Source organism: Pseudoliparis swirei, chromosome 20 (assembly GCF_029220125.1).
Source record: "Pseudoliparis swirei isolate HS2019 ecotype Mariana Trench chromosome 20, NWPU_hadal_v1, whole genome shotgun sequence".
NCBI lineage: Eukaryota > Metazoa > Chordata > Actinopteri > Perciformes > Liparidae > Pseudoliparis > Pseudoliparis swirei.
Genome location: NC_079407.1, coordinates 9617376 through 9628816, shown reverse-complemented (window position 1 = coordinate 9628816; position 11441 = coordinate 9617376). Strand labels below are relative to the sequence as shown.

Here is an 11441-nt window from a genome sequence, read left to right as displayed (position 1 = left end):
CGGCCACCTTGAGTTTGACAACTGTTGGATGGACTGCCATGAAGTGCTTAACAGACATTCATGTTCTCCTCAGTGTGATAATTACAGTCTTACAGTGGTGCTATGGACGGGGTGAATACATTGTGAATAGATTCATTATATAGAATCAAAATAACAAACACACAGGGTGTATGCGTTTGAAAGGTTCTGCCAAATATATCGAAGTAAATTCCCATAATGACTGAAGGACACTGTCTTTAAAACTCCTCCTGTGTGTTACTTACAGACCGAATACCAGCGAGCCGCTGAAGGCCAAGTCACGTGTTCACTGAGAAGCCTCAAACATCCAGAGTACTTTTTTATTACCCTCACGTGCGTGTGTGTCCAGAATTTCATTAAGAGCTCAATGTCTCCTTGAAGGACAGCAGAGTGAGACCTAAAATGTAATCTGTCTGTGCTGATCAATATTCAATCTTATATTTTGAAATGCACGTGTGACGAAAGTTTGCATTTTGTCTTCCATTCAACTTCTGACATACGGGCATAAGAAAGATATTATGACACTTAACTGCATCATAACATAATTAGGGAAGACACTATTGGTGAGCTGGATACAAAAATAATGAACGAATAGATATTACTATGAAACTGCCAAAGTTGATTCCTAACATTAAGACAATTAGTTTTGTATACAAGTTTTCTGAAGATGGAATACCAGAATCTCTAAATTGACCAGTGCATAAAAAACATGTTTTGCCTGAGAGGTCTCCTATATTTATAATAGATTTATAATCGATGTGAGCACACCAGCACCTTATGACAGTATGCAGTTACAATTAAATAACTGTCTTTCTCTGTTATAAGATAAATTAATTAAATTTATAGTTAAGAAACCCACATTATCCAATTTAGATCCAACTTAAAAAATAAATAAAGATCAAACGCATGTTATTGAGAAGGACAACTGCTAGAGCAAATAGTAAGAACATGCGTGATAGATGTGGTCTGGGGCTCACCTGCTCACATACATTTATTTACCTTTAACATGCACTGCTTGGAAATTCAGGTGATTTCTTGAGCCACAATGAAACGAGCTTTCACAGCAGCACCATTTGTGGCTCTAGCTTTGGTGAATATATTTTGCTGCGATTGCATTCTGCCTTAAATTCTTAGACTTATATTATTCTTGGAGGCTAAATTAGGTGTAGCCAAGTACACTACATTTAGCCTCCAAGGATAATATAAGTGTTTGGTGTAAAGGCCAATGTGAATTGTATTCCTTTAATCACCGTCAGTGTCTCATAACACAGAAGACTTACTGGTTTGTTTCCTTGAAGCACAAACCTGTATAGACGTTACCATCTTCTTTAAATGGCATACCCTCATTATTAATCTCTCCCTTCTTGAACATTTTGGGATTATTTGTTGATCTTTTTCATTTGAATCACTCGTCTTCAGTCAAACACCGATATGGAAACACTGCTTTCTCGCGGTAGGAAGAGAAAGCAGTTTTCAAAAATTGACATGCATTGTTGGAGATGTAGCCTATGGTCCCTACATGGTAGTATGGTACACTGTAAAGGAGCATAGACATTCATTTTGAGAAGATCATATGCCTTTCAAGCTGTCGACATGCCAGCGGTAGGCTGCGGTATGCCAGCAGTCCTGAGGCCAGGGGCTCAAATTCCCCTCGTACAAGACGTGTGTAAATTCATACTCGACCCGTAAAATCTCCACATTACCAGAAACAATGGTGAGCACCGGAGTTTCATGACAGCTACAGCACTGTTCTCAATATAGTCCCCAAGTAGTCATTATACATTATACTCGTATGTATTACTTGTTTAAAAACCCAGCAAAACAAAGAAGTGCAATCAAATTTTGATTTAGTATTTTAAAGAGAAGCTAGAAATTTAATATTTAGTCCAGATGGAGATTATCTGCCAGCAAATAACCTGCAGTTTCAATGCAGTTCATTAACTTCAGCTAGCACGTTTATATATTTAGTATCGCATTAACATCACACCACATTTATACTGGGTTACTTTCCAGCATTAGCAAGAGCGGCAGCAGTCGGTGGCCTTAGAGGTGGTGAGAATTAATGCACGAAATTAATAAATAAAAGAAAAAGAGACCAGACCTCCGTTAGAAACAAGTTCATCTCAATGCACTGGCATCTGGCTCATGAATTCAAATAGATATTAAATTATTCTTTCATGCTGGAATACTACACTTGGAATAAATTGAGCATCTATTGTCAGCCAATAGTAAATGAATTCTCATCTCAAACGTGTCTTATCGTGAAAATGCACGAGTGTTGGTAAGTTCATCTCATGCTGTTTTCTCTTCATGGGTCAAATACGTTTTGCTCCTCAACGGCGGCTCCCTGCCTGCAGTGTCGTCCCACTTGAAAGCAAAAGCCAGCAGGAAACACCCCGAGACGAGGTCAGATCATCTGTGGAGCTGGTAAGTGATAGTGAATTATCCCTCACTGTGGCTCTGCTATAAGGAAACATCGCAAAACAGCAGGCAGGCGACTGCTAAGCTTCACCTCGCTCGGGATGTCAAAAGTTGCTCTGCTGCCTCAGCACTTCTAGGACAGGGAAATGGCAATTTCAGGCAATTCTCTTGGGTTTTAATACCTTATATTTCCCTTCTGTCTGGGAGTTTAAAAAAAAGAAATAGCCACAGCCTTTCTCTGTTTGAATTAGTTTAAATATGAAACATAAATTATTCCAATCCATCTTCTTCCTCAGGCCTTTTTTTCTAGAAATTCCTCTCTGACTGGTGAAAGATTGCAGATTACTGTCTGCAACCATTGTACCTTCTTAATCAAAACTACTTGAGGCCATTCAGTATTCATGAGCTGAATGATGGAAACTGTCCTTTTCAGCCACTATTGCTCCTCTGCTGAGGAGAGACAGACGAAGCAGATGGAAGCAAGGAGATATGGAGGGAAGGACCTTTTCCCCAGAGAGAGACGGTGACGAGAAGATGCTGTAAAAACATGCAATGCCGTCTGTTTTCTCCTGGCTGCCTTGCAACGTAGCTCATTACCCTTCCAAATGTGGCGGCTGTTTCCTTCCTTGGCTAACAATCCATCTTGTTGCCTCTGACCTTGTGTCAAGTAACGGCTGACAGCCCCTCTGGACTGTCGTCTGCTTCAGAGGGCGAGTCACGTGATACTGGTTCTTTCTCTACAAGAGGCAGGAGACCATGGGAAAACAGCCTGGCCTGAAGGCCTGAGGTCATCACCTGCAGCGCTAAGATGGGGAACCCTGAAGGATGCACTTCTATGATATGATATTGAATGACTTTTATTACATATGGGGCTGACTTGATAGAGGCCGGCCCGCCTCTATCACCAACCGGCCCTCCGTCTGACATCGTCGGCCTCACTACATTCATTGCTTCACAGAAGATGTTACATTTATAGTTCATACTAATTCTACCCTCTGATTCCAGTTTCTTTATTGTGTGGTCTTTCTCTGCTCACATTAATTCCCGAAAGCTCTGTAGTTATACGTATAACCATCTGAAACTAGCCCAGAGTTAAGCATATTCATCTAGCAAACTACATCTACCTTTGGAGTGTTACAATAGCAGTATCATTGTATTTCATGTGTCCATCCAGGTAAATTGGTGGAGCCAAGTGTTATTAAAAAATAATGATGTTTCTAATCGTCCAAAATAATGTTAAGTGTATAGGTATATTTCCAAGTAAGCCTGCACTGACTGGTCGATTCGTGCGATGCATTGAGTGGGCAGCATGCCGTGAATTGAGTGGGCCGTGCTGACAGTAACTCCCGGGCCACTCTTTCCCCCCAGTCCGCCCCTGTAAGGGCCTGAGAGGAAGGGTGGTGGCTGGAGTCTACATTCCAGCCAGAAGGCCTCATCCACTCGTTAAGCAGAGCATGGGGATCAGGTGTGAGAAGAGACGCACCTGATCGCGATCTCCTCGTCATTAAGGAGAACAAAGGGCAAGGAGGGAAACAGAGCAGAGGAGAAACATGTGACTGGAGAAGCGTGACTGCCTGAAGAAGGTTAAGCGGGTAAGTCGGCGAGCGGCCCGGCTGAGATAGCTTGCGTAGGAAATTGATAGAGCTCGAGACTGAGCTAAGCTTTCAGTTCTTTTTCTGTTTGATTAAAAACCTGCTGAACTGACTGCTTTTGATTGCTGCACTGCCCTAACTGCTGTGTCCTCCGTACCGTCCTGTTACACAAACTATACTGTGCCAGTTGTCATAGTTATTAAACACAGTATTGTATTCACCTGTTTGGTGACCTTCAGGCTGCCGTGTTGCCCACAGCTGGTTGAGGGGGCGGTTGTACAGAGATCCAGGAGAACAACAACAGCAGCATGCATACAGAGTCCGAAGGCTTACGGTGTTGATCAGGAGGACAGGTCAAGCAGAGCCTGGAGGGCTGGAAGGCTGACCTCATGTCAAGGCTGGTCTCTGGGCTTGTGTAGGAGTGTTTGGAAAGGGCCTCTGAGCTACAGCGCTGCCCTCAGAAGGTCACCAGCAGCTCTTCAATACCACACTGCGAAGTTATTCACACATCCAATCGCATGTGCATATTTACAGCTTGGCCGGTACTTCGTGAGTTGTGCTCCACATTTGAACGGGACACATTCAAGGTAAACTATACTGAAAAAAATGATCACAGTAGTCCTGCTAATAAACTAATGCTCATCCTATAATTTGCACATCAGAGCACAAGGTTACGTATGTATATAAAATGGTAAATAAACCTGTACTTGTATCTCTCTTTTCTGTACTTTTGACCACTCAAAGCGCTTTAACACTACATGACATCATTCACCCATTCACACCATTCATACACTGATGGGAGGAGCTAAGATTCCACCTGTACATCAGTTGGGTATCTGGAGTCCCTACGAACCCGCATACAATGGAGACAGAGGAAAATAATGAAGTGTTTCTGAACATTAAAGAAGGGAAACACGTTTCAGAAACCCAAACTAGTTATGCATATAAAAAATGAGCAGTTGTTAGTATAGAATAACTTTGCAAAAACATGTACGCTTGATGAAATTGAAATAGTAGTCATCAGAATAATTTTGTGTTGTAAAACAAAAGCATTTACAAAAAAAAGAAAAACTTGCCAAGAGAGTAACGAAAATAACTGACAGATATTCATATTATTAAGTCAATGTAACGAGTGTCAGCACGTTGTCCCTGACCTTTGATCATTCCTGTACAAATGTCCTTAATCTCGGTTATCATCTAAATCTCTCCAATCACATGAGGACAATAAGATGAAAGGACAAATAAGTCTCTTATCTCTCTGAAAATGTCTCATATCAGATGACTCATTCAGTAATTACTCAATAAATACAGATGTGTTCCCTCCTTAAATTTGAGCTGATAACGACCATCTGTGGTTGAAACATTTATTTAGTTATGACTATCGACGATTTGCCATGGTACATGGCAGGTGTCTCGCTACTTTATCTGTGTCTCATAGCCAAGTCCATTGCTTCCTACTGGAGACCCATGTCCTCGGAAAGACCTCAATCATATATTGTTCCACTGTTTAAAAAGGCTTAGTAATTTCCTAAAACAGGTAGATACGGATATGAATATTATAGATATTAATCCATATTTGATGCTCTAGTGAATATGTCGAGCAACAATGGAGCTTTATGGCACAGAGGGACAATGATACGGACAATAGTTTTATACAATACAATACATTCAGTATTGTTTTGGCTCATTTCATGAGATTGGCAATCCAAATAAATACAAATAATGGCCTTGAATCTTTGTTCCGTTCTCCTGGTGTCATTGGAGAGCTTGTTCCACCATTGAGCAGCGAGATGTTCGGGCAGGCTGAGGTTACGATGGTAAGAACTTGATTGGGAGACAAGGGGTTGAAAGAGGAAAGTGATGGGGAAGAAGATGAAGTTGATGGAAGTGTAGTCATAGAAGATGGATTAGGAAATGAGAAGCGTATGTCAAATATCTATTTTTGTAAGTCGACAAAGTGGCTTGGTAGAATAGTGGAAAGAGGAGGGGGTTTGAGGGCGTCTGTGGGGGTCGAGGAGGTTGGAGAAAATATATATTTTTTGGGGTCTGGAGATATTTTCAGGATTAGGAAATGATTGAATTTTGGTTTGGTTGGAAGAGCTTTTGGCTGCAGAATACTGGTTGGTTTCTGTTGTGTGTGCAAATAATGAAGCTGCTCTGTTGCACTGTACTTGATGAAAATGCGGAGGACACAAGACTCGTATCAATGCACAAGTAATGGTGGAGGAGGGAGTTTGCCCTGGACCTAAACCTAAACCTAACAGTTGTATCTGCTCGAAATGCATCTGCAATACCACGCAGTAATCCATTGAGGATGGGAAGTACTTGTTTCCTGCAATGCTTCATCCTTTACATTGTGCTTTTATAAGTATATTATCCAGGGGTTTCAAACTCATTTTTACCTCATGGCTTCCCTCAAGAGCAGGGGTGTCCAAAGTCCGGCCCGCGAGCCAATGGTGGCCCGCGGTCAAATTCCATACGGCCCGCGACATCGGTCATATAATGTGTTATTTCTGGCCCGCCAGATCTGTCGGAATAAATAAATCATAAAAACTTGAAAGACGTAATTCCTCCTTTCTAATGTATCTGGCTCTGCATCCGTGGCGTGAACCCTTCTCGAACCCTATTTGCCATGGCGACGGCAAAAAAAAAAGGAGAAAAGTTGACAGTGAGGGCCGCCGCTTTCAGGAGCGGTGGGAATTACTAGTGTTTCCCCTACCATGAGAACAGGGTGGGGGTCCGCCCCACTGAAATGTTCTCTATAGCGCCAGATTACAACATAAGTAATGTCAGGTTGTTTTATTCAACTAAACGGTCGTATATTATTGATTGTATCGACACAGCGGCATGTCATTTCTGTCTCTACGTGGTGGCGTTCACACTTCTCCTGGCTCTCGGTATCGCGGCGGAGCTCCGCCCCCATGCGCACAGACAGGTGCGCACATACAGGTGAGCGCGCTCCAACCAGCCGGCAGAGAGGTCCAATATGTCGCGGGAACAGCAAACCGACACCTCTGCGTTCCCACGGTGGTGAAGACACGTCGTCTCAGAGTCGCTCTCTGCTCCGGGTTCAAGAGCAGAGACGAGGTGGGGCGCGAGGGGAAATGCAGATTATTTTATTTCAAGACCTTGTTTGAGAACTTCACATATTACAAACTACACGGACATAAAACTAAGTCATTAATAAATAAAGAGCGAAATGCCTGTCGCCTACTTTCGTGTAAATGTGTACGTTACAGCGTTAACCGGTTACGCTGCGCATGCGCGACAGACTAGATTCTTGGCGATTTGCCAGGTGTTACCTCTCAGCGTTCCAGCTGTTGCCCTTCAAAACAAGAGCTCAACATTGAGTTTTATGGAGAGTGGCCGTATCAAGCCTGCAACCCCGTTTTAAAAAGAGGTGTAGTGGAAAGCCCATTTTATCACACAGAGTAAAACGTGATGACTCAAAGATATCTGCACTTGTTTTGTTTTTCAAAGGTTGCACATTTTTGTTATTTTGAAAATATATGCAGTGTAACTAACACTCAGTAAAACTCTTTATGCCCAAATTCTTGATCTTATTTGGTTTAATTTGTCACAGGTTGCACTTTATTGATATTATCTTGAAAAGGTATTCAGTGCAAAACAGGTTAATTGCAGCCACAATAAGCTAAATGTGAAGTGTGTTGAACGGTAACATATGTCATTAACAGTGAAAAACCTGTAGATGTGACAAACTATTCATCCATCCATCCATTCTCATCCGCTTATTCCGGGGTCGGGTCGCGGGGGCAGCAGACCCAGCAGGTTGACCCAGACTTCCCTCTCGCCCGCGACACTTTCCAGCTCATTCTGGGGGATCCCGAGGCGTTCCCAGGCCAGCCGGGAGATATAATCTCTCCAGCGTGTCCTGGGTCTTCCCCGGGGCCTCCTCCCAGTGTTTCTGAAAAGATCTAGTAAAAGATAAGGGCAAAATTAATTAGTTTGTAAGTGTAATGATAACAGACCACTTTGCATTACTTATAACTCCTGTTTAAAATGTTCATTAAGCAACGTTATGTAACTCATAGATATGTAAGGTATTCTATATACAGCTTTTTCTTTGTTATCTGACTGAATGAAAGGCAGACTTGGTTCTATTATATGTGGTTACATTGTCATTTAAAAAATAAAAGTAATTGTGACAGTTAAAATACATTGTTTTATAATAGTCTATATTCATGTAAGTTTTGTGGTTTAAAAAAATGTCTAAATGAACTATTGGCCCTCGGGCATCTTTACTTTATCACAATTGGCCCTCATTGCAAAAAGTTTGGACACCCCTGGCTTATCCTCATTAGGGTTGTGGGGTGCTGGAGCCGATCCCAGCTGACATTGGGCGAAGGCAGGGTACACCCTGGACAGGTCGAAAGTTCATATATATATACAGGACTGTCTCAGAAAATTAGAATATTGTGATAAAGTTCTTTATTTTCTGTAATGCAATTAAAAAAACAAAAATGTCATGCATTCTGGATTCATTACAAATCAACTGAAATATTGCAAGCCTTTTATTCTTTTAATATTGCTGATTATGGCTTACAGCTTAAAAAAACTCTAAAATCCTATCTCATACAATTTTAATATTTCCTCAGACCAAGTAAAAAAAAAGATTTATAACAGCTGAGTGTTTGTCAAGGCTCAGGAAACCCTTGCAGGTGTTTCGAGTTAATTAGACAATTCAAGTGATTTGGTTAATACCCTACTAGTATACTTTTTCATGATATTCTAATATTTAGAGATAGGATATTTGAGTTTTCTTAAGCTGTAAGCCATAATCAGCAATATTAAAAGAATAAAAGGCTTGCAATATTTCAGTTGATTTGTAATGAATCCAGAATGCATGACATTTTTGTTTTTTTAATTGCATTACAGAAAATAAAGAACTTCATCACAATATTCTAATTTTCTGAGACAGTCCTGTATATATATATATATATATATAATATATAACTGGGCAAAAAAGTTCACGACTTATTTCAGTTATTTGTACCGTGAAAAGGGGAAAATCAGATATTCACAAAGTTTGTGATGAATAAAGTTAAAATAGATCTGGGATTTAAATTTCAATTAAGCTGCTTTATTTAGAGATTTAGCAAAGGTGGGTCAACAACAGAATGTTGGGGGTTAAGCACAAACCTTTATATTCTCAGACTTAATAACAACAGAGCACATTCTGTGTGGACAGACCGCGTCCGATGTTGCAGTCAGACACTCGCTTGTTTTTAGGACACAATGTAGGAAGGCTATTTTAGACACAAGACAGCTTCCCTACCACGTTGATGTACATGCCATTGCACACAACATTTTGTTGATGAATTTGGAGTATTGACGATATTGGCATGCGCCATAGACTGTCGCTCAGTCTCCATGAGAGAATGAAGACATGTATGAACCTGTTGGAGAAGCATTAAGCCGGTCCCATGAAACACAGCTGCAGTTTGAACCTTTCAGACAAACCAAACATGGCCTTCTTGAGCTAAACCCTTTGAGAACATTTCAGGGAGCGATGCCAACTTGTGTGCAATGCATCAATGTAAATGTACTTATGCCTGCATCTCCCAGTACACTCCCAGTAACATGGGGCAGCTCCCCAGTTCCAACTTGCTCAGTGTGAGCCTCCTCTGGTTTATGCGCCCCGCTCCAGAGACACGTTCGGGAACTGTAAATATTCATCACTGCTTCAACTCTGTTTGCATTCTGGAAGAATGTCACTGATGATCTCAAGCTTGCATTTGCTTGAAACCTCCATGACAGCAGCAGTGAGAGAGAAAGAACCGTTGCGCTGTAAACCTGGCCAAGTGGGAAATACTTCTGCTGTCATTCTCAGTCTCACTGTGTGTGTTTCATTCAAATCTCACAGCAGCAGTGTGAGAGATGGTTCTAACGGAGCGCTTCACCTCCTCTGGGACAACCTTTAGCTAACCGCAGGTACTCCTCTATATCCTGCTATATTATCACAAGGTTCACATTGGCAGCTGCAGCGCCTTGTTTCTAATATATGTGTGTTATGCAGCAACACTCAACACAGAGCAAAGTCTTTTAACTTGAGATCTGTGCACGTTGTTCTGCCCTCTGCAATGCTTCCACTAGCTACGGATGACAGCATCAGTAGCTAGTCCAGAGTGTGGACTCTGGGCTGGTATCAAAACATATGTGGGCTGGATGTCATTTCCAATTATGAGTGTTTGAGAATTGTGCACAAAAAAAGTTTTGCATTGGTTTTGTGGGTGTAGAGTTGTTGGCTAATAGTTGTTATCTTTACTTGCACATGTATATAAAGAACGCATTTGTTTAAATTATAATACATAAGAAGGATATGATCATTATTAATACTCAAATCAACAATCTCACAACTGTCACCACTTCCTCACTCTCTAGCGATCTGTCTACTCCACTAATTGTCTCATTTGATTTAAGAAAGCTAGCACATGTTAGCCTACCATACACCATGTATAGCTACATTAGAAGATCAGACTCCTGTCTCCCCCCTACCACGCTAACGATATACTCCAATCCGGGGTTGGTCTTTGTCACCCCCGTCGTTTGTTGCGGGAGTAGCAGGTGCTTCCATTTCTGCTTCCGTCATGAAATCAGTCATCTACTCATGTCGTCGCTCGCTAGCTATGTTAGCATCCTGGGCATCACTGGAAATTAAAAGAACGCAGGTTTGAGAGCACTCGTTTGCAATTGCGCAATAACGTAATTTCAATTGCAAGCTAGGACCACTGATTCGCCAAGCCTACAGAAAGATTTGTTTTTGTTGCGAGTAACGAAGATTTCTGGGGAAATGTATCGGAGTAATCATCAGTTTTCTTAGCAAAAAGTAGTACATTTAAATTTAAAATAAACAGAAATATAAATAGTAAAGTCACCCGTGGGTTTCCCCCCAAAGCACCAAGGATACTCCGACACCAACGAGGTTCTGTTTGATAATTTCTTTATTTAATTCACACTCCAGCACAGCAGACTGCACAACGGCGCCTCTGCTCACTCTTCTCTGCCAAACTCCAGCTCTGCTGCACTTTTATGGCTGCAGCGTCAGCTGCTGACTGATTGCCAATAAGCCAGAGCAGCTGACTGATTACCAACCAGCCAGCAGCCGAGGCCAAATTGGCGACTCCACCCCCACAGCTGCCACAGTTACATTTGTACTGTTTTTATTTTATTGTGCAAATAAATAAATAAACATTACTAACTCTACTTCCTTCCCAGAGTCTTTGTAAATTCCCATCTCATGGGGTCCATTGGAGCTGGCTATGTCTGAAGCTGGTCCTTGCTCCTGGGTCCGTGGGTGACTGGGGAGGTGGAAGATTTACAGTTGCTTATGGCAATGAATTGATGTTGATCTAAAAGATATGAGGTGAAGCAGGAAAGGGCAGTGTCAGT

At 41.7% G+C, this 11441-nt stretch overlaps 1 protein-coding gene across 1 annotated transcript in view; it reads right to left on the bottom strand.

Annotated features, from left to right (window-relative positions):
- Positions 1–7501: 7501 nt before the first annotated feature.
- pipox (pipecolic acid oxidase) overlaps positions 7502–11441 on the bottom strand; it is a 31367-nt gene continuing 27427 nt past the window's right edge. The window contains exon 8 of the mRNA XM_056440662.1: positions 7502–7966. Within this exon, the coding sequence (XP_056296637.1) occupies positions 7773–7966 (194 nt within the window). The 3' untranslated portion in view covers positions 7502–7772. The remainder of the gene's footprint in view (positions 7967–11441) is intronic.